General features: G+C 39.4%; 3 protein-coding genes across 3 annotated transcripts in view; 2 read left to right on the forward strand and 1 right to left on the reverse strand.

Moving 5' to 3' along the window:
- Positions 1–87: 87 nt before the first annotated feature.
- On the forward strand, positions 88–14,279 carry SMAGP (small cell adhesion glycoprotein). The gene is made up of 5 exons (XM_026714669.2): positions 88–277; positions 5,747–5,870; positions 7,971–8,063; positions 12,327–12,404; positions 14,037–14,279. The coding sequence occupies exons 3-5, from the start codon at positions 8,030–8,032 to the stop codon at positions 14,210–14,212; spliced, it is 288 nt and encodes a 95-aa protein (XP_026570454.1). The 5' UTR covers positions 88–277; positions 5,747–5,870; positions 7,971–8,029; the 3' UTR covers positions 14,213–14,279.
- Positions 14,280–15,646: 1,367 nt separating this feature from the next.
- On the reverse strand, positions 15,647–21,725 carry DAZAP2 (DAZ associated protein 2). The gene is made up of 4 exons (XM_026714667.2): positions 21,568–21,725; positions 18,793–18,914; positions 17,866–18,108; positions 15,647–17,163 (listed from the first exon to the last, which is right to left on the reverse strand). The coding sequence occupies exons 1-4, from the start codon at positions 21,578–21,580 to the stop codon at positions 17,035–17,037; spliced, it is 507 nt and encodes a 168-aa protein (XP_026570452.1). The 5' UTR covers positions 21,581–21,725; the 3' UTR covers positions 15,647–17,034.
- POU6F1 (POU class 6 homeobox 1) overlaps positions 21,468–27,806 on the forward strand; it is a 55,684-nt gene continuing 49,345 nt past the window's right edge. Inside the window, exon 1 of the mRNA XM_087925298.1 lies at positions 21,468–21,486. The gene's annotated coding sequence lies outside the window, so the exon portion shown is untranslated. The remainder of the gene's footprint in view (positions 21,487–27,806) is intronic.

Consider the following 27,806-nt stretch of genomic DNA (forward strand, 5'->3'; position numbering starts at 1 on the left):
TCTCTCTCTCTCTCTCTCTTTCTCTTTCTCTCTGTCTTTGGCATTACAAAGAGTTAAGGAACAAGCATCCTGATGACTCGGCTGTTTATTATCAAGTAGTGAAACTGGAAAGGTGACATGGGCAGGGGAACGCCTTAGCCTACTCACTAGAAAGCTAGGAAGCAGCTCCAGGAAGAAACTAGAGAAGAAATATCCATGCTAGTGGAGCCAGGGAAGAAATTTAACAAATTTGTCAAGCCAAAATTATTTTCCCACCAACCAGGATTACTCCAATCAGGTAAGAACTGGTTAGGGAACCAATTTAACCCCAGGATTAATTGAAAATAAAATAGAAAATAAAATTATTTCTACATCTGGGGTAGTGTAAATGGTCTGAGCTGTGTTTACACATGAACGGAGCTAGTGCTGCTCCCGAGCACTCTCTCCAGCCACATTAAGAGAATTGTAAAATACATGCACCACTAATTTCATAGTGTGCTGGTTATCCACTTTCCCCGTTTTTTTTCTTGTCTGCAGGTGTTTTTTTTAATTGTTTTACTGAGATTCCTACAAGGACCAGCCACTTAAGTTTCTTGAATGTTGGCATATACTTTTGATAAAAAGGGGATGAACAAAAAGCTTTGAAACCTGCAGATAAAACATTAAGTGAGGGATTTGATGCAAAACTTTTTTCTTTTTTTCTTTTGTTCTAATTGCTTTTTGATATGGTAGGATAACGATAGAGGAATATAAAAACAAATCACATGATTGAGTCCTTTGCTATCCAATATTTGTAACTGCGCACTTTTCAAATCTGGCATCCATCAATGTGGATCATTTTTATTTAATGAATTAATGAGAAATATAAATAGGAAGTCGGATGTTTGGAAGAATCCCTAAGAATGTTTCATTCTATGGAACTGATTTCACTTTTGCTTATAAATAACCTAGGTGTGTGAGGATACTTTTAATATGCAGCACACTTAATTTACATCAGTCATTTTAGATCAATCCTTTCATTTCCAGTTGAGCGATAAAAGAGTGCTGATCACAAGCATATGATATCGTGTATGCAGGAAAAACTTGTATTTTTGTTCTCAGGTTTATAGCATTGTAGCTGCAGAACTGAATTCCTGCACTCTTTCTTGTAACCATGGTGCTACTATTTGTGTACAATTTTCTAAGATGCAATTGCAGCATCCTATCCACTCCAATGTATTTTTTTTAATCCATTTCTTGAAAAACTACTTTTTGAAAGAACAATTGGAAACAAAGGAAGAAGAATAAGAAGACACAAGCACTTTGGAGAGGAAAGGAGACACACAATAAATTTATTAGTTATTTGTAATTAATTGCTATTGCCATGATACACTGTGGTAAAGGGTGCAACGTTCCTAGCTCGATTCACAAAATTAACAAGAAGCCAATGAGCAAATCTGCTCATCTACACAACAGGCCCCTTGATAAGATGTTGAGCTGAAATATATGCTACAACTTTGCACATCTGGCTAGAAAGCAATAGATAAGGAGCCATTTCTACACTGCAGATAACGCTTGCTTTCCTTGGCTAATAGTTTCCTGTCCTTTTGTAATTACTAATATCTTTTATATTGCACTCCTGGACAACTTCAGCAGAAAAACCAGATGCTGCAACAAACATACCGGTATATTTGATTAATTTCAATTTTTTCCAAAACTGTGTTAAAGCAACCAGAATTGCCAAAAATAAATTGAAAACATTCAGATGAATACATGTGGTTTACGTATATCAATAATTTACTGAACCAATCAAATAATGCTGCTCATATTTTTCTGAGTGAATTTATGCTATTTGTCTATGTAGAATCTGGGTTCATCCAGTAGTTCAAAAACAACATTTGGAAACAAGCATATAACAAAATTATCCTTATCATTGGAATTCAATAAGTCAAACCAGGCTTGAAGAAAGAGATACATATGAGGGAAAGGTCAGCTTTCAAAATCTGTTTTATAAAACTTTCTTGAAGGTCTTGGACCAAAGTTATAAAAACAAGACCACACAAACGGATTCCCATAACTCAGAAAACTTGGTTGCTTTTCTTCCCAACCAGCATTACCGCATACCATGACAGTGACCTATAGGTCTTAAAATATGGGAGTATTTTTCTGAATAAAAGGTGGAATATAAATCTTACAAGTAATAACTGAAGTGTTTAGATGGATAAAGATTATTCTTTTGTTAACCTATGGTGCTTCAGAGAAGGCTTTTATTCTAAAATGACGCTACTTGGACAATGAAATTCTACACTCACAAAAAGTGATAATCTTCCATGTATAATGTTTCATATTTCCACACTGCTTCTTCTTCTTTTTCCCCTTTGAACTCACACAATGTGTGAAAGAACAAAAGATGGAATACACTAGTTGAGAGATGAGGTAATGGTAGGAGCCATTTGTCTGGAAGGATCTCAGAGAGAATTAAGTCCATAGACCATAATGAGTACTTTGAAACAGACAAATCCAAATTGGTAAACAGCACCATTGACACAAAGAAATGCTATGTATTATTTTCTGTTCCTGTTGGCATTTGGGAAGCTGCTTGGTGGGTCAGTTAGTATTTCCAATTACAAGTAGGCACCTCATGTTAATGTAGTATATAGATAACAAAGCAGGGTTAACTCAAAATTTATTGGGAAAAAAATGAGCTTTTTAAGAGGTAGACTGGGATGTGGCATTAAATTAAGGCCAAGTGACCATTCCTTGCATCTTAATTTACAAATGAAGCAGCATGCTTGTTGTCTCTAAGACACAAAGCTCTCCAGATTGCCTAGTTTTTTGAGTATATGTGCCTTCCAGTGTTGACTCCTGGCAACTACCTGGATAAGTCCCTGCAGTTTTCTTGGCAAGATTTCAGAAGTGACTTGCCATTGCCTCCTTCCTAGGGCAGAGAGAGGAAGGGGGGAGGGAGGGAGGGAGGGGGAGGGGGGGAGAGAGAGACGGGTGCCTAAAGTAGGGTTACAATTCATGACCAATTGGTTTCCAGCCTAGTGCCTTAACCATTATATTAAAATGTCTCTCTCTTATTTTCTTACCAATTGCTTATGCAGGATATCCCACGAATGATACTCAGAAGGTGACTGGTCCAGAAGCTTAGCAGGAGGGGACAACTGGCAACATTTATGGGGAGTAAAGTCTCAACTAGTCTTGAGTAGCAGATCCTCCTCCTATCTCAGGGTGTGGTAGATTGCTCTGCCTCTAGATGAGATTATAATTTCATAATCTCAATCACAAAGAATAGGGTGGGAGGTTTAGGGTTAGGGTTAATTTATCTTCCATCTTTTTCTATTCTTAATACAGAACGGTGGTAAAAACACTTAGTAGCACCAACCTTTGATTAATAGTGCAGATGCCTCTGACTCCAGATGTCTGTAATCCAGCAGCCCAAAGAGATTGGCAGCTGGCATATTGTTCTTCAGTGATGAAATATGCAACGTTTTTACCAGACAGTCTGAAATCCAATAGCATGTACAAAAGTACAGTCAAAAGACATGCAACTCTACCTAGGAATGGCTTGATGTCACACATTTGTTTCCCAAGCTATATATCAAAATCAAATGTGTATAAATATACATACCCATCATGCTATTACTTTGGGGGGGTAAGCAGCATTATGCAGAAAAGAATAAAGAAATAGTAGGCCAAAATTACAAGAAATGTAACAATATCTACTTACAATAACCATTCATTCTGACTTTTCTTATTTTTCTTTCCTTAAAATCACCCCTACTTTCACCATCCCTACACATTTACATTTTGCATTTTGTTCTTTATTCAATTTCCATTTTATTGGCATCATCCAACAACTCATCCAGATGATCCATAACCCAGCATTCTATTTCAGTCACAACTGCGTGTTAGCCTGCTTTTCAAAACATATTATTGTTATGCATTTCCATGTTGTCCAGTTGCATGATTCTACAGCTTAAAACTACACCAATGAGAATTGTTTTGAGGAATACTGAGGGCATTGCTGGTCAAATATTAGGATAAGAATAAAGGGAAATTAATATATAATCAAAAATGAATAATCAATTTAAATTTGCATTGCAGTTTTTCTCAGACTGGAGTGTAATTTCTTATTAAGTGATGGGGGTTGTATTTGCAATAGTATAACTTAAATGCATCATGCATCAATTATGCATGCAAAAAAGCAACTAGTAGTGTCTTGATTTAGGAAGGAGGGCTTGAAGATTGAATGAGCATAATATATACCGGTAAGTTCAGATACCTTGATGGCTTTAGCCGTTAATCCAAGAGTAACTAATTTCCTTTCACTCATCATTGCAGCATTTTCAGAAGTTAAAAGAATTCCAAGATGTCCTTGCACTCAAAATGTGGGATTCACCATCGTTTTGTGATCATAATGTGGGGGTGAAAAGGTGGCATCTGTTCTAAAATTGGGAAGGGTATTTTCCCTGTGAATGAGATTTCTATACCTAAGAATAAATTTTCTCTGCACAACATGAAACAACTTGATCATATGCCTTACAAGTAACTTATAAAATATTATACACCAATTTGCTTTGGTTTTCTTTTATTAATACTTAAACCTTCATTCTATTTTAAGATTCTTTTAGATTTAATTGTTCACTGGACTTTAATGCATTGTTTATTTCTTAAGATTTCATGTCTACCATCTCTCTATGTCATTCACTTCATAAGACACGATCTTAGAGATTATGAAGAATGTCCATGTCATCTTCTAGAATCTAGATAAAAAGGGAAGACTAATCTCACCACTCTGGAGAGTAAGCAGAGCAGTGGTGTTAATAGCAAACAAGGGAGCAGCACAAATTCCTGATCCAGTTCACAGAACCAGTGGCTGCCTTCTTCAGGAAGATAAAAAGATCATTTGGGGCTTTCTTTAGCTACAATCAGCAATGGCATAATTAAACTGGCATGCATTTTTAAAGTTTATGGATACGATTTTGTCTCTTGGCACTACAGAAATTCTTAGAATGTCTTCATGTATTCTTTTGAACCTTTCTTCTCATCAAAGTAACTTGTGGATGTTGTATATAATCTACTACTGTATTAGTGTATTTAAATCATCCTTGATCATATTCTCATGGTGCTTCACAAAATGAATAAAACAACTAAAATGTAAACAAACCAAAGCATTTTAAGTAATTGTATTAAGTAATGCTTAAATGAAGTATTAAAGGTATATGGCTATTTATTTCTTACAGCATAGCACTGTTTAAACTGCACTTAAAACATCTCCGAAAATAAAAATGCTCTTCCATGCCAAAATGACCATTAAGTAGATGCATTACAAACTATTCTGGGTTCATTGTGGTTATTGGTGCTGGATAAAATGTCCAACAGGAAGGAATATGACTCGTGTGCACACACTCACCCTTTCTAATATAGCATTTTAAAAAGTGATGAGTGTTAAGACTCACACTTAGGAATGCCTTTCGAACATTTGAAATATGGAAATAATAATTAACATGGAGAAATGATTAATGGAGGGTAGCTAATCTTGCCTTTCCAGATTCCATTTCACATACAATTTCTTTTGAAAGGGCGCCGTTTCAAACTAAGTTCCCCTTTCAAGCCTCCCTGTGATGTATTACGAGATCGGTACTTCCAATGAAGTCTTGTGGTCTTGTTATTTTCATGACACACCAAGCACAGTTTGTTTCTTACGGCTTTGCAGCAGTGGCCTGAAGATCAGTTTTTCCAACCTTCCTGTTCCTAAACTTCCTGCCTTCCTCTCTCCTAGGCCCGGACCAGAAGGTGTGGCTTCTGGTGTGTATTTGTCTGGCTAATCTAGGCCTTGGATGAGGCTTGACAGGGTCTCTCTGCAGTTCTGAGTTTTTGGGGACAAGAGGAAACAGGACCAAGAGGTAAGTGAGGCTTCCTGATCTTCTCTGTCTCCACCTCCCACCAAACTGGATCCTGCCACCATTGAACCAAAATAGCCCTGCAGAGGCCTACATATATAGGGTTAGGGCCAGGCAGTGTCTTCTGCCCTCCCAGGTTATTTATTATAAGCTGAGATCGCATAGCATGCTTAACTAGGGCAGTGGTTGCATTTGTACAACGGGCTAAAAATGTACGGCTTAACCCATAAAACCAATCTAACCCATGAAGTTTATTGTATAGGTTGGGCATGAGCTTAAACAGTGGGCTAAATGGGTAACCCAGTTAAATGTTTGGGATGAATCCAGACATATTCAATCCACATGCTCTTAGATCCCTTTTACTGTCTTTTTACTATCTCCAGAACTGAGGTTTCCTCACCCCCTAAATATTCAGGTAGACCTTTTTTGGTTTGGGAACTTGGTCCTTTATTTTTCCCAAGAAAATATGGCCACTGGCCGAGCAGTTAAAGTATGGGGCTTGTCAATCAGAAGGTTGGCAGTTTGAAGCTAAGTACCACATGATAGAGTGAGCTCCCTTCCCTGCCCCAGCTGCTAATCTAGCCGTTTGAAAGCATGTAAATGCATAAATAAATAGATATCACTTCAGTCAGGGAAGGTAACAGAATTCCCTGTGCTTTCAGCATATAGTCATGCTGGCCACATGACCGTGGAAACATCTTCGGACAATGGTGGCTTCCTCGGCTAGGAAACAGAGATGAGCACTGACCCTAGAGTCAGACACAACTGGCAGGGGAAACCTTCACCTTTACCTTTTTAACTATACCTTAAAAAAGCACTTACCTTTGAAAGGGTGACAATTCTTGCTTGTAGTTAGTTCCCCTTTCCCTATTGAATATATGGGTGACCTAACCTAGTAACCCACTCTGAATGTTAAATCTGGAAATAGATCTTGCCCTTATTTCCTCCTATTGCAGGATTCTTTTTTTTTTCTGTAGTCATCATTATCACTTTATACTTTTTGCCATCTATCCTGATCTTCATCTCTTAGCTTTCACCTTTTAGCCATTACCTCAATGAATGATTTCTTGCTGTGGTGTTCCTGGTTTTATCTCAGAATTGTCCTGTCTCTTAATTTTTCTATTGGGCAGTTCTCTAATTAGATCCCATTTTTATTTCTTTTTATACCACTTATTTCTCACAGAATTCTTCTTTGTAATCTGTGAGTCTGTACATGTTGATACATTTGATTTTCATTTTTGTTTTAGAAATGCTCCTTTCTCCACTCTTTATTAACTCTTTATGACAAGCCTCTTGGGTTCTTTGTTCTATTATCCCTGTTCTAAATGTATTACATGCCAGACTACTTCTGAAAATAATTTAAAAGCCTCAGCCAGAGCAAGATGCAGCAGTCAGAGACGTGATTACTTCTGGCTGCTCTGATAACTTGCCAGCTTTAAAAGAACTTCACAGACTGTTTATTTGCTAATAGTCCCTATTCAGAACTGCTGGTGCATGCTTTTAACCGGTACTCTCCTTCCTCCCTTTTTGTCTGTGACCTGTCAAAGTCACAGAAAAAAATGCATGGCTAATAATTGTTTAAAATTTTAATGAGTAGTAAGCTCCTTGGGGTGTGCTCCTTAGTAAGCCTGTTTAGAAATTCAGTTGCTATTACTTAACAGTTCTAGTCCTGCCTTAGGCATAGAAGCCAGCTGGGTGACTTTGAGACAGTCAGCTTCTCTCCAACATAAGAAAGGAACTGGCAAAAAAAATGTTGCCAAGAAAACTGCAGGGTTGACCTGATGGAGCTAATAAAGTCCATGGGGTGTACTTTTTTAGTAAGCTTGTTTATAAAAGGAAGCAGCGTTACTGAAGATGCCAGTCTGTAATTGAGGAAGAGGAGGAGAACGGAAAGAGAAAGAAAGAAAGAAAGAAAGAAAGAAAGAAAGAAAGAAAGAAAGAAAGAAAGAAAGAAAGAAAGAAAGAAAGAAAGAAAGAAAGAGAAGCTATTCATAATAGCAACTTGTACACTGTGATCAGCAGTAAAGGTGAACTGATAAATTTCTGTTCATAGCATTATCTGGATAACAGCATTATCTTTTGGTTTTCTTTTGGTTTCCTCAGCTTCAATTTTTTTTTACAATTTTAAAAGTCAAAACAACTTAACGAAGAAGGGTGATGCCATGGCAGCTACTCCAACAACGTCACCAGCCACAGGTAAGTGCACTTAGCAATAAGGGGATGACAAAATAGAAAGCTTTTTAGAGAAAAGAAAACCTGCTATTGTAATCTTTATAGGGCATCAGGTGGAGAATAAGCTTACTCACAAAATGATGAATGTGGAAAATTATTTTTCCCCTGGCCCCTCATGTCAGCAGCTCAGAGTATTTTATTGTTGAGAACTTGTGGATACGGTAAGTATATGTACAATATCTAACATATTTAGCCACTTTATAATGAATTATAGTAGGAGAGAAAGTAGTTATCTTATTTCACTGTTAAATCAAGAGGTGGAGGTGGCTACAGAGAAACAAAGGAGAACATATTCATCTTCCTTCTGGGCCCACATAAACCCATAGATGAGTTTCAACATGGTTTGTTGAATACAGCATATAAACCATACTGTAATACATAACTCTAATCTACAAATCACGGTTTAATTCCATTAGATTTTGTGTGTGATGAGAGAGTTTTATAATAAGATAAAATATAACTTGCAAATCCAAAACAGTTGGCTTCACCATCTGCAAGTTAAATAAAATAGTCCTCTGATTTTTTTAAATTTGCAACTGCAAATAAAGTTATGCGATTTACTAATATCAATATCGCAGAGCGCAACAGAACAAGATACAGATTTTCTCAGTTGGGGGTCCTGACCGACATTCTTCTAACCAATGGATAATCAAACATTTCCCTGGAGTTGGATTTCAGTTCCCTAAGGCTTCTGAAGATATGCAGATTAAAAAACTGATTAACTATTGGAAGGTTAGCGTACATCACATTATGATAATCAGAGGCCACAATCAGGAAGTGTAAGTCTGCCTGCCCATAACCAAAGAAACCCAATTCCAATGGCAAGCCTTTGAATTTGAGCTCAGTTAACCCTACTGAGCAATGAATACCAAAGTTTGGAATGGAAATCCTTTTTTCAGTAATGAAACTGCTGTTGCAGAGGCAGAGAGTGCTAAGATTTATCCTATAAATATATGCTGAACTTTTTTTCAATTCACCTAAATTTGCTTAAGTCCTAAATCTTTGCTCCAGAAGGAAGGCATGCCCACTGTTTTCTCCACATCCGTTCTCAATGCAGTCTAGACTAAAGGTCCCAGCTATGTTGGCTTACTGCAGGGGTGTCCAACCTTGGCAACTTTAAGACTTGTGGACTTCAATTCCCAGAATTCCTCAGCCAGCAAAGCTGGGAATTCTGGGAATTGAAGTCCACAAGTCTTAAAGTTGCCAAGGTTGGACACCCCTGGCTTACTGGTTCGCTTCTGGCATTCTCAGAATCTGAATTCAGAAAAGTGAATGCTGAAGTATTTAGAGAGAATGGTATATTTGGCTCTACAGTAATCCTCAAATGTATCAATTATAGATGACAAGATAGCAGACCACCTATGGTGTACAAGCTATGTGACCTTGATATATTTATTCACGGACATACATGCTGGGGGAAGGCAACAATATTGCGTCAGGATATCAGTACCTAAACGTCACAAATTACATTCTCTGGACATTTTGCAGCATACAAAATGATGCCAGTATGCAATTCACAACATTTGCACAATGGCTTTAATTCACAGGTTTGTTAGCACCGTGGCTTCATGGAAGCTATATTATTGTTTGGTGTAAATTGTGAGCCCAGCCTCTTGCCTAAGTGATAAGAATGTAGATGTTTTTATGTGTAAAAATATTTATACAAATGCTTAGTTTTGGTCAATTTCCTTCCTCTTTTATCTTTGAAAACATAAGGAAGCAGCATTTCTTTGCTACTGAAACAGCCATGGGAAAGGAGGACTCATCATACTCTATATTGACTGTAGCCCATTTAGTTGGTATTTCCTCTGTTCCCACTACTTGATTCACACATAAATTATTTGTTAGATATCATCACCCCTGTACTGAGCCATGATTTTTAATCATGGTTTCCTGACTGAGCCAAAATAGGCTATGTTCGTAAAAAGCCTGGTTTGCAAATCACTGCTGCTGTTAGAACAACATGCCAAAATGGAAACCAAGTAAATCAGATAAGGGCTTAGTGCGGGGTTTCTCAATCTGATCGATTTAAAGATGTCTGGGCTTCATTTCATTCAGTTCTGGGAGTTGAAATCCATACATGTTCAGGTTGAGAAACATCGACTTACTGCAGTGTGCGAATCTTGTCACTGGTTCAGTGCTAATTTATGTAAGACGATTATTCCACCGGAAGAATCTATAGCTATCCAGCACATCGGTTTTTCATTTCTTTGTGCACTGCAACCACACAAATCTCAGAACTCTGTCATAGTATTCCTGAAACAATACTAGAATGTCATTCTCCGTTCAATTCTGGCACCATCCATGTTGAAAAGTAGCACATGATCTTAAGATAGTAACCATCCCACTGTTCCTTCTTTGGCGAGTAGCTATAACAATTTGCAATAAATGTCACAGTATGCTTCAGCATCCAAAAGTTATTTGGAAGGCAGACAAAAGTTATACTTTCTACTATTTCTGGTATAATTTCTTTGCTAATAAGAAGTCCTCTCTTTGGGAGAATTGGGCAGTTCAGTAATCTGACTGACAGGGAGGGAGAGAGGGAAAGGGAGAGAGAAATGTAATAAAGATTGCCAGGTTTGCATGCATAGGAACACATCTATTCATTCTGCTTTTCTTTTCCTTTTTGCTTCGTCTCTGACTCCATTTAACTTGCTCCAAATAATTAGTGGATGAACTGGCTGTAATGTCATAGCATATTTTGCAATCGTTCTAATGTCTCAGGAAAAACTCAAAGTTCTTCAGAGAGAGCATCCTATTTATTTGGAAATAAGTGTCTTAAACAGCCTACATTTTCACATCATGCTGAACCATTGTTGGCATGATCATTCTTTACTGAATACATGACAAATAAACAAATCCAATTAAACAGATTCACCCAACATGCTAAGCTGAAACCAAACTACATTATTGCTTAATATATGATGCCAAACTAAGGCTGCTTCCAAGACAGACTTCAAGTCAAAATGAAGTTTGCTTGTTTGTACTGTTTTAAAGCTGGTCGGTGTGATTTATAAACTATGGGTTACAGCTTAAATTGGATATAGATTTCACCATTTAAGTTCTAGTGAAAAAAAAAATCAAGGTTAAACAAATGTCATCTTAGAATGTTGTACCTACGTAGTCTAAACATTTTATATTGTTAAACAGATGCTCGTTTCTGCCCAAGTGAAAAAGCTGGATAACCTGGCTTTGCTAGGGACAGGCATAATTCTCACACATCAATTTTAGCTAACCAGATGTTAGATAGGTTGCTGTCATGCATAATGTTTTCGTTTGTGCCTACTAATGATTTTGATAGGATGGAGAGGGTATAAATTAATGCTTCACAAATATAATTCCATTTTGCAACAGGGGAAAGGGAGTAAAAAGGGTGAGACGTGCATAGGGGTTGGATACCTTGGACTTGGCCAGAGTTTGGAGGGAATAGGTTGTTATCTGAAACCTGGAAAACATTGGTCTGGTTCAGAGGCCCTTATAATAAGATCCCTCGATGTCATACATTCTTGTAAAGAATTTGGCTCCCAAATAGCTGCCAAGTCTTAGAAATCTTTAGAAATGAGCTGCTGGCAGAACATTTGTTCCGGCTGGCACTTCCACTGTTGTACATTATTAGATATTCACTGAGTAAGCCCGATTACCTACGCCCTGAAACACTACAGAACAGACCTGTTTCTGCTTTGTAACTGGAGCCAAAGGTTAAAGGCTTTTATTGAGCAACTCTTCCAGCAGTTTCAATGGCACTTTTCTTCCCCTTGCAGTTTGGCCAGTTATTTCACCAAAAACTACTTGCCCCTAATCATTTTAAGCTCTCGTTTTGCAGTTGTGGCTGCATATTTTGCCTCAACATTTCATCTTATTTAGCATATACTTTTTTCCCTGTAAAAAAGAAATGTGTGTGTATGCATGCGTGTAAGCAGGATGCATGCATGCAAGCAGGATGCATGCATGCCTACTTCTGGAAGATGCAGTATATGTATCAGCATACTGTATGTGTTCTCATTCCTTCACCAAGGATATCATTGCGCCTTCCAGTTCTTCTTGTCAGTATACTAAAACTCTGGGAAATTGGTTAGCCTGAAAGGCAGGGGTGAAGCCTACTGCAAGGTCATCCTTCCCCTCTTCCATTTCCGTGATAGAAAGGAGTTTGAATCTGGACTTCCTGGTTCAAATCAAGTGCACCGTCTGCTGCTATATTGATGTCTCCCTCTTTTCTCTTCCATGAAGGGATGCTGACCAGTCCGTTCATGAAGAAGATGAACACGCCTACCTCCCAAGAGGATGCCAATATAGCTGTTATAGGAGGTATTAGCCATTATCTTTCCAGAGCTAACTATGGGGTGCATCCCAACATAGCCCCAAAGCACTAATGGCAAAGCCAATAGCGTAGATGGCAGGTGGTACAAGTGCCAGCGTATCCTACGTATTAGGAGGTACTCCCAGACCAGACCTACGTATCTTTGACACAAGGGCAGGTATTTTTTTTTTCAGCCAGTGGCTGCACTTTATTAGTATTGTATATGAATACATGCATGCATGCACATATTCCTGCACAGCGTGTACACTTTGGGGCATCCATGAGTGTGATGCTGGTCTTGTTTACCCCTTGACATTAGCCATGAGTACCTAACCACTTAGCACATTTTAATTCCTGATATGCATGTTTTTGGTAGTGCTTTTGGAGGTAATAATCTCAGGATCAATGGCCGTTTCCATCCTTGCTCTATGCTTTTTTTTTTTCCTTAAAGCATCCAACTTCCCTCTTCAAAGGCAGGCTTCTGCCTCTTGTGTATGGGTTGCCTATTTTGACTCAACAGAAATGGTCAAGCAGTTCTAGTGGGGAACAAAATCACTCATCCAGAAGGGAGCAGGGAGCTATTATGCAAAAGCCCTCTCTTCTTTACCCATGCTGAAACCTTGACTAACACTGTTTTCCAGCCGTATTATTGTATATTTAACGTATCTCTACTGCCTGCTTGTAGAGGACCAGGCATATAGCTCTGGGCAGAGAATTCATTCAGGGGATGGTTACATTAGAAGCCTGTTCTATTGCTCTCCATATAACCTCTGAAAGAGCCACATTAGCAGGAAAGGATAGGAAGTTAAGCTTTTTGTCGATCAGGACTATAATTCTTACAGAGGGCCAGAATCCTACACCCTGTTAATTTCAGCATTTGAATTGTTATGGAAACTACATAACTTAAAATGAATCTAAAAGTGAAGACTTGCAGATTCAGGAAGAATGTGACTTGGCAGGACTTAGTAGGCAAAGCCGATGTTGGTGCAAGTACATAAAAACAAGCAAGATTGTTGATGAGATCCAGTCGCTGTGTGTCCACTCCTTCAGTGGGAGCTCAAGGTAGATCACAATGCAATGTGCAGGATTTTGATCCAATTTCCATGTTGTCAATAAAAACTTGCATATATACAGTATATTAAAGCATGGGGAATTCTGTGAGTTAAAGTTCACATAGCTTAAAGTTGATGAGCTTGAGAAAGACGGGTCAAATGTAGTTTATCTACACTTGAGCATAAACCTCAATTATTTTTAATTATAAATAAAATGTAAGGAATAGGCTCTAGGTTCCTCCCTCCACAAATTCCTCATCACTCAGTGCTGTTTTCCTTCAATTCTTTTCATCTTGTTCTACCATTTAGGGTCATAGGTAGAAAGGCACTCAGCCTAAAAGGCTTTGGAGTTCCTAGATGGCTATAGTTCTAACCACAATTACATTGGCTCCCCTTAATGAACTCTGAGGTTTTTACTTTCAAATTTACCTTTCTGGCAACAAATATAATGGTAGATAAAATGATAAAGGGGAGGGGAGAGGGGGTCTGTGCGACATAGAAACAAGCCGGTAAGATAGAAGCTTGTTCTCAGACTAACAATTGCTTGGTCTGTTCTAAACAATTTCCTTTTCTCCATTTTGTTTCAAGCTGTTATCGCCGTGGTTTTTCTCACACTCCTTTCAGTTGTTGTGATAATTGTTATTTACCTGTACAAAAATAAAGGCAACTATCACACTTATGAACAACCTGAAGCAGATCCAGAGGGATCAGTCCAAATGGAAGACTTCCCACATAAACGTGAAAAAGAAGAGTACTTCATATAGAAGATACTGGGCTGCTGCCATGTCTTAGACTGTCCTAACTTAAATAAACAAAAGTTGTAAGTTGTCATTCTTTTACTCAAGAAATTAAAGCTGTACTAGTAAGTTTTGTTTATCAACTTGGGGAACTCTGGCTTAAACAGAGTAGTGAACTAGGAGTGTTACACCTTGGTGGCAACACACAAGTTATTTATGGATTGCAGTGATGCAACCCTTACAATGCAGAGTGGTCATCACTGTCCAATTCAAATTATCTAAAATTAGAATAGGCAAATAGGCACCTCTTAACCCCAGATAGTTTGCTATCTGGTATAGGAAAGAAAACACCAGGGTGAGGATTGACCCAAATGACAACTATTTTCACATCTTATTCACCTGTAAAGCAAATAAAAAATAAAACCCATTTAAAACAAAATATATATTTAACATGCAGAACTTCTTTTTGGCTGTTATAAGCCTCCACACATAGAAGTGAAGTATTAGAAACTTCTAATGTCACGAGAAACTGCTCTATGGGTGTTGCTTTCAGTTAAGCAAATCAACTCAAGCTCTGAAAAATGAGCTGCCTCGTTATTTTTCTTAAACCTTCTTAATATGAATATTTCTCACATATACCTTAATGGCTTTTTTATTCCTTTTAAGCCTGCAATGTAGTGTCTGTGCATATCAAATCTTTGGTTCTGTGAGGAAACCTCTGCATTCATAGTTTCAAGCATGTGCTTTCCAGTCTAACGGAAATACCTAAACTTCCAATATAACAAGAGGAATAATAATGAAATAATTCGTATAGTAATGCATTGCATGAGGGCAAATATTATCATAGGCTGAGAAAGCAAGAGGAAGAATATGATATGTTAGCAGTTCTTGACAGAAGCGGAGGGGGAATAGATTGCTATCTTTTAAAATACTTGGAAAAAAGTGAAATATGTACTGTATAATATTTACTTCCATATCAGTGCATTCAGGACTACAGATAGTTCTAAATACTTTTAGAAGCATATTGGTTTACTGTATTCTTATTAACAGCAGAAGCAAGAGAAAGCTTTCCATTGGAATTGTGGCATATGGAAAGGAAAAGTTTTAACTCTTTCTCTCCCGTGACTCAGTCCCAAAGAAAATAATCCTTTCTACATTGCTGTCATCAGAGAAAAGAAAGCATGCATGACTGCTAAAGACAATTCTTTTCTGGGATTAATAGCAGTTTCAGGGAAGGGGGAGATTTTAACTGGCTTTATTTTTTCATACTAACTGCTTCCTGATGACACACTTAACGTTACTATGTAGTGGCAAATGTGTTCAGTATTTATAACATCCCCTATATCATACAGTTTATATTTTTTCACACTGACAGCAAAGTGAACAAAGGAACAGATACAAAGGCAAAATCAATTTTAAAAACTTGCAGCATTATAATGGACAGGAATTTAAGAGGCTAAATTCAACTTTGTCACTTTATTCAAATTTTCAAAATAGCCTTTATTCTACTTGTTTTTAGTATAAAAAGTCCACAAGTTAAGTGCACCACAGTGTTTACAGAGAGACCTAGAATCCCAACCTTCCATTAACAGTCAGCTGTATGGATGACCATGACACATACAACACACAGAAAATTAAGATAAAATATATTCACCAAATCTGATAATTTTTTAATTCATAAAAACAAAAGCAACAACAACAACAACAAAAGATTGAGGATCCCTGAAATATTCTTAATCCTAATAAGACTTCATTGTACCCAAGTCACTTTTTAAATGTTTGCATCTAAAAAAAAAACAAAAGCAAAAAAAAAAAAACCCATCAATCCAGCAAACTTGCACACTGATTGACATCTACCAGACATTTTTTTTTTGTCTCTCTAGCCCGAATAACATTCCACTTAAAGGGTTTTTGTTATTACGACACTGGGTTGCTTCCCTCCCCCACACCCTTTTTAAAAAAATGGTTTTCATTTTAAGCTCTTTTGTTTTGTTTGTTGAAACATACAGGAAGCATTTAATGAAATGTTGTATTTCTGGCACCAAAACATGGCTTCAGTTAGATTTTTTAATGTGCAAAGGAGTCCAAGATCACTTAAGAATATATAAAAAAGGACATCCTGGGACATCGCTCTAGCTGCATACTTTCCTAGCAAAAGAACAGAGAGCAAAGGTGAGTAGAAGGAACCAACCGAGGGGTTCTGAAATGGAAAACTGAGCCTCCCCCTATCATACTCTTCCAACAGGCATCTAACACAGATGCCCCCCACCCTCCCCCCCAAAAAAACATTATGTCTGACTATCTTTCTCCCCAGCACCATTGATTCTAAGGAAAAGGAAAGATGGGTCTTAGTCCTAGTCATTGGCAACAGGTATTATCTGATCTGCAAGCTTGGTACGTTTGATACGTGGAAGCCAGTTGTCTCCCAACTTCCGTTCCTCCCACCCCCGACCTTTTCTCATCCCCAATCCCAGCCCCGTTTTTATATATAGTTGATTAATAAAAGCCAGACACAGAGGAAGAGAGCTGCAGTGACAAGCACTCTCTGGTGGAACTAAAGGGAAATCTGAGGGACAGCTTAGCTCACATTCATTTCACAATTTAACCCCCAAGGTTTAAGAGAGGCACTCCTACCATTGCATGGTTTTGTATTTTAAAATTTGCTTTTTTGTTTTTTTAATAAAGAAAAAGTGCCTGAAGGGTCAGGGCACCAGGAAGACACCCTGCATCATCATGTGTCTAAATTGCAACTCCAGGTTAATACGACTAAAGCGGTTACATTGTGAGAAGTGCTGACAGTATGTGATGTCGTTCCTTTACACCAATGTAGCGCCCCCCCCCCCCTTCCTTCACCAGATGGTGTAACCACCATCGGAGCCCCCCATGAAGAAGTTGCCCTTCCGTTGCGTCACTAGCACATTGGCACCCTGCATGACAGCCAGCTGGGCTGCATTGGGAGGACAGCCAGGAGGAGGAGGCTGAAAGAGAACAACAGCAACATATTAGAGGGATGCCATATGACAAGGCTAACAAAGCGCAGACCACAGTTTTGACAGAGGCTGCCAGGCTGGGCTGCAAGCAGCAGTCTTAGCAAGCTTCTTGCATGGGCTTCCAGGATGCACGAGTTAACACTAAGCTGGATTTTTTTTTTTCAAATTATGGTTGGGTGACTAAACTATAGCAGGCTAGGATTTATTCATTTTTTAACCTGCCTCCCCGACAATTCTGCAGATGAGTTAGGTTTGCAAACCAAGCGGGCTATCCTTTCAAAAGGGCAATTCCTCAATAAAGATGACATCGCTACAGGAAAAATCACAGCATCCTCAAGAAAAAGCCCCAGTGTCACCTTGAGCTCAAGGAATTTTATTCATGTTATCATTCTCACTAATGCCTAGAGAGATAAAAACATAAGTGACACTGGACCCTCGCGGGCTTTCCCCCTGCCTTATCTCAAAGAGTTTATATCACATTAATACTCGAGGCCAAAAATCCTTAAAACCCTTGCAGGTACTTTGCATTCACAATCTTACAATATGGGGGGGTGGGGATGGTTTTATTGGCATCTTGGTAATTGCGCACAGATGGTAATATGCCATTACCACCAGGAAAAGTAGGAAGGGGGACTACTTTCATAATCCTCTATTCACAGAAAGCAAATACAATATTCGGTGCCTACTTACAGGGATGTTGCCAGGAGCACCGGTTGCAAACCTTGCTCCAGCATCAAAGCCACCTTCCACAAGTACAGCAGATCCAGGAGGATAGACCGGGCCAACAGGATAAAAAGCCACTGGAACTGAAGAGCCCATTGGCCCCATAGCTACAGACTGAGCCATAGGGAGGTACAGTGAAGCACCAGGATAAGCTGCAGACATGGTAGGTACGGTGGCAGCTCCGGGATGTACAAAACTTGGGCGGTACAGCTGAGGAAGAAAGTACACATAAAGCATTCCTTATGGGTAGATACTCAGAAGTTTTCCTTCTCAAAGCTCTGGTTCTACTTAGGAAGATGTTTTGCCACTGATAGTGGAAATAAGCTTCCGAAATCTAAACAAAAATAAATCAATGTAGACCAGCTGGCTAAATGTTTCTGGGAAGTTCACAGCAGGACATACAAAGTGTATAGCTTTCCCTCATTTGCCCTTTGCCTTGTAAAACTTTCAACTTAAAAGAGTACCTCAACCAAAGGCCAACTACTTAGTAATAAATGCCAGATTCTGCAGTTTGAAAAGTAAAAGAGATTCAAAATAAAACGTTCTTTTCATTTACATTCAACTAAAGCTGAAGTTACATACTTCTGCTTCTGGCAATGTGTATCTTGGTCATCATGCTGACCCTGCTTATATTTGAAGTGCTCAGCCAGATCTATAATTTGCGTATGATGAAATCACAACTCAAACAATAGAAACATTTGGCAAAACTACCTCCAAAATAATTGGAAGCCTTCTAGGGAAAGTCCTTGTCACTAAATCAGCTGGCATGGTAGTAACCTATCTGGATCATCAATTATCAGTCACAGGTGTTATTTTAGCAAGTGAAAAGATGTTTTTGATCTGATCCAGAAACTTATCTTATTTCGTGCAACAGAAAGCGATTGGAGTACATACTTCTGAGTAGGCAGGAGGGGCATCAGAATAAGGTGGAGCCTGAGGAAGTGGTATGGTCTGTGGGAACACAGATGGATTACCAGGAGATTGAACTGGATAGGAAGGCTGTGTAGGGTATTGACCTAAGAGAAGAAATTAATCAATGTCAGCACAATTGTCTTTCCTGTAAAAGGACCTGGAAGTATATGAAATAAAGAAAAATCCCTCCTTTGGGAGCTTTGTCTGAAAGAAAGAAAAAGCTTCAAAAACAATATCTAAACAGCAAAAGAACCAAACGGGTGTTTTTGTCCTTTAATATGCAAAATTCCATAGATGACATCCAGACGATATCATTCAAACCAGCTTTCCCACTAAGAACAAAGGTAGTCAATAATTGTATTTTTACAATTGTATTTTTAAATGGACAGTGCCATCTCATGGGCACCACAAATATTTTTCAGAAGTCAACAAGAAATTAACTGCTTATCCATTCTCTCCATTGGATACCCAAGCTATTTTAAACCCACTGATTTAACTATCAACAAGCAAAACCAATGAGTTGCTTGCTTGATAGTTGCAAGGGTGCATGGGTATTTCTTCCAATATATACAGTACTGCACATATAGCAACTTTACCCAGATTTTAGGATTCTACCCCTCTCACATACACATACCCCAAATAAACTGGCTATCTTTTGCTGTTGCCAAAGTAGTTAAACTCATTCCTGCCACAAACACAATCAAAGGAACCATAGGCTGAATTCAGCTATAAGGAGCTCGATTTTATAAAAAACTAGACATTACTCTCCAGTTTCCTATACTTTAAATTTTATGTAGGCTCACTCATTAAGTTGCCCATCCCTGAGCACATAGCTTTCATTTGGGTGGTATGCTCAAGCAGTCAGACTGTTTTTGTGGCTTAAAAGAGTTGAACTGATATTTGGTAGGTAGGTAGCAATTAATCATGTATTGAAAAGAGTCATAGGATGCAATGAGAAATAAGTAAAGGACATACACAGTTAATACATCAATTTATAACCATTTATAAATTTATAAGCTAAATGGATTCCCTTTTACTAGGGACTATTTAATAAGCTTTGTGACTCAGAGTCACTTAAGTCCAAATAGTTCATATTCTGAGCTCAAGAGACCGTAATACTTTAAGATTACTCAGAATTTTTTAATCAATGTTTTGTACTTTTATCTCCACAGCTTATACTGCCACAATGCACATTTTAAGAACAGTACTGAACTGTACATATTTCATTTTGGAATGGGCTGGATTTAAACAGACACAGGCTATCCCATTTAGAGCAATGTTTGAAACCTACCAAATCAGTTTTTTTTTTAATTCATGAGAAGTAAAAACTGTAAGCTTGGGTATACCACTAGTTCAAACGCAACCCTAAATCTAGCCAGGTTTGCTTCCTGAAAAGGACCAGACTATCGGCATAGTTTTTAACCAACTCTTACATGCCCCCCCATCCAGGGATGATCCTGAGCCTTGATTTGTATGTATTCCTTCCTTTTAGGACTTGCTAATCAAATTACATCTCTCGTCCAGGAATTGATTGGCATCCTTCAGTCTCAGGAGGCCATGGTATCATGTTCTGAAAAGAGGACCTAAACAGCATCTAGTGTGGCTAAAAAGGCCAATTCGAGAGTGGCAATCCCTTCCACATTGAGGACAGATACAGTCTGTCTCCTGTCCAGTCCCCATACGTCCAGGAAGTAATGAATTAAATGCAGGGCAACACCTAATAAGGAGCAAAAGAAGACACAAATGTGAACCCTTCCCGCAATTTTGCAATTTGCTTCTGCATTCTGAGATTCATAGTTCATTTCTTTCCCATTTTACTCAACAGGCAGAGGGCAGGCTCTGGTGTCAAACCCTTTCCCTAAGGATCAAACACCATTTCCCTTTAGTTATCACTCCAGTCTCCATCCAGCCTCTTTATTTAAATTTGCAAAGGAAGCAAAGGGATGTTATGAGACAGAGCCACCTTTTGATAGGAGCAAACGATGCATGCCCCTCGGTCCCTGGGCTGGTGTTTAAATTTCCAAGCATCCCATGTAACATCAGGGATTGTGTATGGGGAAGAGAAATGGTTGGCTATCAGTTCTGGAACCGCAGAGGAACTTTGGCTATCTAAATCCTCTTTCAGGACTAACAGCAGTATTAGGCCCCATGCCTGCCCATTGCAGTCCTTGGCCATAAGGGGAGCTCCCACCAAACGATTGACTTCAAAGGGACTTTCTACTTGTCAAAGCTGCGATCCTCCCCACCCACCCACCCACCCCTAAAGCTCCCGGCTCTCTACCCTTCTTCCCAAATGTCAGAGTTTTCACGTGCATGTTGCACTAGGGACTCCATTCCCAGAGAAACGGTGCCCCCATTAAAAAAAACCAAAACAATCCTTTCACTCTACGGTTCCCTCCGGACTCGCGTGTTTCCGGCGAACATCTGGAAATCCAGGGAAAGGAGAGGGTTCTTTTGGCCCACGAACACCCGTTCCGGTAGCAGCAGCCAAAGGGTTAACAACCTGCCAAGGAAGGTTACGTCATAGCCACCTAACCTGAGCCCTTCCCCCCCATTGCCTTCCACCCACGACTTCTCCCGGCTTTCTATTGGTCAGGGCTGCCGTCAGTCATTGACTAGGCCCGCACATAACAACACTGCGGCGGTAGCCTTAAAGGAGCAGCGACCCTGCTAAAGGTGAGGCGGTTGGGTGGGGTTGTGATGGTGATGGGTGGGGGGAGGAGAGGAAGGAGGAGGAGGAGGAAATCAGCCTCTTGCCTTTGCTGTTCATGATGGCGGCGTTGCAAACGAACGAACGAGAAGGACGGTTCACCCGACTACGAAAGGTTTAGGCGACTCGCTAGCTTTAGCAACGGCGGCGACCCTCCTCGCTCCACCACTTCCTTGTTGTTGTCGCTGCAGCCCTGATGAAAGGGGTTACGTTACAGCGCGTGACGTCACGCCGCAGCGCTGCCGCGAGGAACGGAACAGGAAAAAAAAAAACCGACCGGCTGTTAAGGGGTGTGGCCACAGAGGCGAGGGGGCGTGGCGCTCTGTAAGGCAGTGGGCGGAGGAAGGGAGTTGAAGGAGCTGTTGTACGTGTTCTGTGCTGAGAGCGGGGGAAAAAGCATACCGCTTTACGAGTTGTTATCTATCCCGTCGTTACACAATTACATTCATGTTTATTTAGCGTATTTATGCAGCCGCCCATCACACAAACACATAACTCTTGGCCGTATACAGCAACTGTTAACTCCATAACAGCCTAAAAACAAATAAATAGATAAAGGAAGCAGTTAAACATAAAACCCGAGGGAAAAAAAGGACAAACTTCACTTAATATGCAGCCATCTTCCAGCCACCCCCAACCCCAAAATCAATTTTGTAAAGACCTTTCTCAAGTTTTCAGAAATGAGCTAACCTCACTTGAAAGTGAGTGTGTGTGTGCGCGCACATGGGTGGGTGATGACAGAACCCAGAGGGTAGCCTTCCTGTCTGGCCTGGTGGGATGGGTAGATGTCATTGGGAAAAGATGGTTCCTCAAATACCCTGGCCCCATGCCATATAGGACTTTAAAGGTCAAAACCAGCACCTTTAATTGCACCTGAAAACAAACTGGCAAATGGAGGCATCATGTGTGCCCTCTGAGGGACATATATATCTGTGCAGCCACCTTCTGCACTAGTTGAAGCTTCCAAATAGTCTTCAGGGGCAGCCCCTTATACCGTCCATTATAATAATCCATTCCAGAGATGACCAAGGCATGAATGATTGTGGGTACAGCCTCACAATCCAAGAAAGGATGCAACTGGTATACAACATGAAACTGTGCAAACTCTCTGCTAGCCATGATTGCTACCTGCTTCTCAAGAAGAGGTGAAGAGTCGAGAAGGAGCCCCAGATTTCAGACTGTCCCCATTACTCTGGACTGTTCCATAACCACCTCATCCAAAACCAAAGGTGATAAAGTCCCAAAGCCAGAAGGACCACAAACCTAGATCCATTTAGTCTTGCCAGGGTTCAGCTGAAGCCTGTTGTTCCCCATCCAAATCCCTACAGCCTCCAGGAAACTAGAATAATTTTCCAGGTGTGGAGATATATAATTAAGTATCATCAACATACTGATGATACCTCATCCCATGGCAACAGATTGTTCCACACAGCAGCTTCATAGGATTGGAGAAAGTACCAAACTCTGTGGAACTGCACATAAGGGTTGAGGGCAGGATCTCTTATTTCCAAATAACGCCAACTGTGTACTGGTACCAGCTCCGCAGAAGGAAAAGAACCAGCACAGTACTGTGCCACCCATTCCCAGCCCAAAGAGCCGTGCCAGAAAGATACCATGGCCAGTGGTATGAAAGGCTGGCAAGAGATTATGGAGAGAAAGGACAGATGGACTACCTCGTCCCATTCCCAGCACAGATAACCCAAAAGCATGATCAGTGCTATTTCCGTCCCAAGTCCAGGCCTTAATCCCAACTGAAAGGAGTCCAGATAATTTGCTTCATCAAGGGCTTTAAAGATGCTTTGTAACCACTTTCTCCATAATACTGTACAAAAGTTGTCCAGTGTAGTAGGATCCAGTGATGGCTTTTTGAGGAGGGGGACAAATCAATGATGTTTTGTTCCAACCCCCTCTTTCAGGGAAGAATGAACCACTACTAAGATCCAATGACACAACACCTTTTGGGCAGCCTTACCTAGCATGGGTCTAAGGAGCAGATGGCCAGGCTCACTGTTCTAAGCACCTGGTCCACTTCCTCAGGTCCAACACAGTGGTACTATTCTACTGGTTCGGCCTGGTTCTTGCATACCGGTAACACTGAAGATCAGCTGGCAGAGAGCCTGTTCACTCTGAGTCTCTCCAATGCTCTGCAGTTGGGCCCACCCGCCCGCCTGCACTCCCACACTGACCCTTATCTCCTGCTTTTGAAGCGCAGCTTTGCACAGCACAGATTGCCGCATGTCAGCTGTTGAAGCTGCTGGGAAAGTGCAGGATTGCAGGTTGTGAATAGGAAAGCCTCTGCGCATGTGCAAAGCATGTGTTTGGTGCATGTGTGCACACAAAGTGTGCACATGCACAAAGTGTGCCCACCAAGCCATGGCCACAAACTGATGGTAAACCACTTTGAAATCCATCACTGGTTCAACAGCATCAAACCGTTCCCAGATAATCAATCAAGACTGTATCTCAGCATCTCCCTTGGACCTGTATCAAAATTGGCATCCAACTTGGAACGATGTGATTTTGTCCAACAAATGCTGTGAAAATGCCTCCACTCGTCCTTGTAGACAGACTTCAGAGTCCTCCTTCCCTAGGAGAATGCAGATCACCTTAAACAAAGTTGTCTATCTGAGGACTCAATAAGGTCAAAGAAGTATTGTTGCTTCATTGCCCTTACTGCCACAAAATAGGCTCTTGTGTTTGATCAAGTATAATTGCTAGCTAAAAAAAAATACAAATGCAATACAACTAGCAATAGCACTTAGACTTATATACCACTTCATACTACTTTACTGCCCTCTCTGATTTACAAATGTTAACATATTGACCACAACAATCTGGGTCCTCATTTTACCAATCTCGGAAGGCTGAGTTAACTTTGAGGCAGTTGGCAGTGGGCAAAGTTAATCGGCAAAACTGCATTTTAAGCACTCCGCCACCACACCTAAGAGAAGTAAACACTTAAAAATGCATACATTCTTCTGAAGCGTTATGATATCCAGAGAGATGCTCCAAAATTAGAATGTCACTACAGAAGAGATCCTTAGTCACTAAGTTAAATTAAAATTTTAAATTAAAAATTTACATTCTGCCTTCTTGATCTGTTAAACATCTTCCCAGTCTCTCATTCACAAAATTATTCTTCTCCCAAGGAAAACAACTTCCAGCCAGATATAAACTAAGCTCATTGTAGTGCAATATTTGTATTAGAGCAATTTTAAATAAATGGGTTTGTTTATATAAATTGAGTATGAACAAACAAAAAATACATTCAAAATATGTAATCCTAAATTCCACAGCATACAACAAAGACGAGTGTTTAATTTCATAAATATTTTATATTTCTTTGCATATTTGCTCTAGAAGCAGTTTCGCTACATTCAGTAAAGCTTATTCCAAATAAACATGAGAAAGTTGCATCCCAAGCTGCTTGTCAGACGTGGCAAGGAACAGTCAAACATGCCCTCCTTTCTAATTCTCTATGCTGCAAGATCTCAGTCAAATGAAAATGGGATCATTTACTCCTTGACTTATGACTATAATTGTAATCAGAACTTCCACTGCTAAGCAAGCTTAAGTAAGTCATGCCCAATTTTGCAGCCTTTTTTTGCCAGGGTTGTTAAGTGAATCACTGAAGTTGTTAAGTGAATTATTAAGCAAATCCAGCTTCCCCATTGACTTTGCTTGGAAGAAGCATCTTGGAAAGAAGCAAATGATGATTACATGACCCCAAAATGCTGCAACTGTCATTATTCCATGCTGGTTGCCAAGTATCCAAATTTTAATCATATGACCATTGGGTTGTTGCGACAGTCGTAAGTGCCGTAGCACTTTGACTTATATACCACTTCATAGTGCTTTACAGCCCTCTTTAAGTGGTTTACAGAGTCAGCATATTGGCCCCCAACAATCTGTATCCTAATTTTACCGACCTCAGAAGGACTGAAGACTGAGTTAACCTTAAGCTGGTCAGGATCGAACTCCTGGAATCAGCAGTGAGTTAGCTTGCAATACTGCATTCTAACCACTGAACCACCATGGCTCTTACAACTGCAAGGACAGGTTGCAACTCAGTTTTTTTCAGTGCTGTTTTAACTTAGAGCTAAATGATTGGTCCTAAGTCAAGGACTACCTTCCAAGAAGTAGCTGTACATAATTCATTTGGCCGCAGTTTGGTTGCAATGAAACCTGGAAAGTTCTCGTAGTAAGACCTGAAGGTGAAGAATGAACAGTTATTAATGATTACCAACTTATGTCTCCTACCAAGAATAAGGAAGAAATTTGACGGCTCTTTTGAGGCCACCATAGGCAAGATTCCCAAGATCAGAAAATACTTTACTTCCAAAATACTACACAATTATCTATATTGCAGCAGACTAGCCTTCTTTTGTCTGGTGTCTTCAGGTTGCAGTATGTTACATTGCAACTCCCATTAATTCTGCCAATTATGGATAACTGTAATTGTAGTCCAGCACTTAGGAAGGGAGTCAGGCTAGGATATGCTTTAGTAGACCAAAATTACAAGTGCAAATCAGCACATTCCCCTAGACTTTGTTTAATTTAATCCCAGTTTGCTGAATGAGCCACAACAGTAGATTTCTTATATTGTGCTAAGCCAAAATCACATTATGGCTTTATTATGATGTAAAAAATAGGTCTTGGTGTTATACTGATTCTAAAACCAATAAGAAATTATATATCAACCCTATGTGGCCTGTTGGCAATACATTATACATTAAGAGCTATTTTCATATATTGATTAATACAAATCAATTTGGGTTTTTGTTTTTTTTTTTTGCAAAATAATAATTCTCAGGGAGATAAAAATCAAATAGGAAATTCTTAGGAGTTACTTTCCCAATTGAAGAACTGCATACATGTCCAAATCCATGCATATGAGATCAATGGAAGACCTTGCACATAAGTTTTGAATTTAATTAAGCTAGAAAGCCTTTAATTTGCACTAGAGGACTGTTCTTTAACATCAAAAGCATGCTTTCTCACGCTGTTGTTTTAGCATCAGCCTTAACTAATGACAGTTACCTCAAAGGCTCCTGGATTTTATCATAGCTGAAAAGTTCAATACTCCTGCTTCCTAAGAGGTAGGCAGACTTATTCCAAGGTTTCTGGGTACTTATTTTCTTGCAAAGTACTTACTCTGAGAATGATGATCAGCTTTTCAGTCCAAGCAGCCTTTCCTATTCCTTCTTCAAAATATTACATTTCTTTTCCAAAACCCAATTAACGTTTGCTACCCTGTTTGGTTTCTTTCATCCACCAGATGGCTGTACTGAGTTTTTCAAACCCTAGTGCTGTAAATTCATCCAACCCAAGCTTCACTAAAACTTCAGAAGTGTTTGTTTCAGGGATCCACACTAAAAATGAAGTTTGAATAGCCATGCTTTGAAGCTGGTAAAAATGTGGCATGAGTTTTTTCATTAAAAAAGATGCAATTTGTTTTTCTGAGGAATGAAATTAGATTTTTGTAATGTATTGCACATAGAGCAGCTTTTGAAGCATTTTACAGTACAACTTACTGTAGCAGTTACATAGGAGTAAGTATACAGTATGGAGTTCCTTCACCAGTTTTCTCATCAATGCCATTGTCTCTCAGTCTAGTTTACACCACCATTTCAAGACTAGTGCCAAACTCTAAAACTCAAGATTCAACTGCCCAAATGTTCTGTTCACCATAGAAATGTTCTATTCACCATTGAAACTTTCTGTCCACCTCTCTGACACCTGCAAATATTTAAAGTATATAGGGTTAGTAAAAAGTGGAGGGTTTTCCCTCTTACGCACAGATGGAATATCCTCCTCAAAGTAGCATTCATGCTATGATTCTAGAATTATTTGGAGAAGACATTTTTATTTCATTTTTTAAAAATGTTTTATCTTTTGCTGTATGTCACCATGATAGCTTTACTGAGGGGGGGACTTAAAACATTTTCCTCACTTTAAGATAAAACAAACGAGTAGACAAGATCTCCCCCAAACACATTAATGCACTCTGGTTTTTACTGTAGACTCTGGCTCATAGCATAAATTACCTAAACAAATTATTCAGGAGTTAGATCCTGCTGACTCAGTTTTATATAACAGTAAGTAACTGCATTGTAACCTAACTGAGGAATATGTTATAGTATTATGGTGTGACAGTATTAGGCTTAAGTGATCATTATGAAACCTCAGCAGATGTCAACATCTAGTTGATCCTCCTTGGACTCAATTATTAAGCAAGTATTAATATTTGGACAAGAGACCACTAGGAAGTCACAGCTGTATGCTA

The sequence above is a fragment of the Pseudonaja textilis genome, chromosome 2 (genome assembly GCF_049901715.1).
Source record: "Pseudonaja textilis isolate UNSWEBS1 chromosome 2, rPseTex1.2, whole genome shotgun sequence".
In the NCBI taxonomy this organism is placed as follows: Eukaryota; Metazoa; Chordata; class Lepidosauria; order Squamata; family Elapidae; genus Pseudonaja; species Pseudonaja textilis.

Coding starts and splice junctions, on each gene's coding strand:
- DAZAP2 (XM_026714667.2), bottom strand. Junction 18,109..18,792: donor CCCCTCCTGCCTACTCAGAA/GTATGTACTCCA, acceptor TTTCTTCCTCAG/CTGTACCGCCCAAGTTTTGT. Junction 17,164..17,865: donor GTGCTCCTGGCAACATCCCT/GTAAGTAGGCAC, acceptor GTTCTCTTTCAG/CCTCCTCCTCCTGGCTGTCC.
- SMAGP (XM_026714669.2), top strand. CDS start 8,030: ATGGCAGCTACTCCAACAACGTCACCAGCCACAG. Junction 8,064..12,326: donor AACAACGTCACCAGCCACAG/GTAAGTGCACTT, acceptor TCTTCCATGAAG/GGATGCTGACCAGTCCGTTC. Junction 12,405..14,036: donor CAATATAGCTGTTATAGGAG/GTATTAGCCATT, acceptor TTTTGTTTCAAG/CTGTTATCGCCGTGGTTTTT.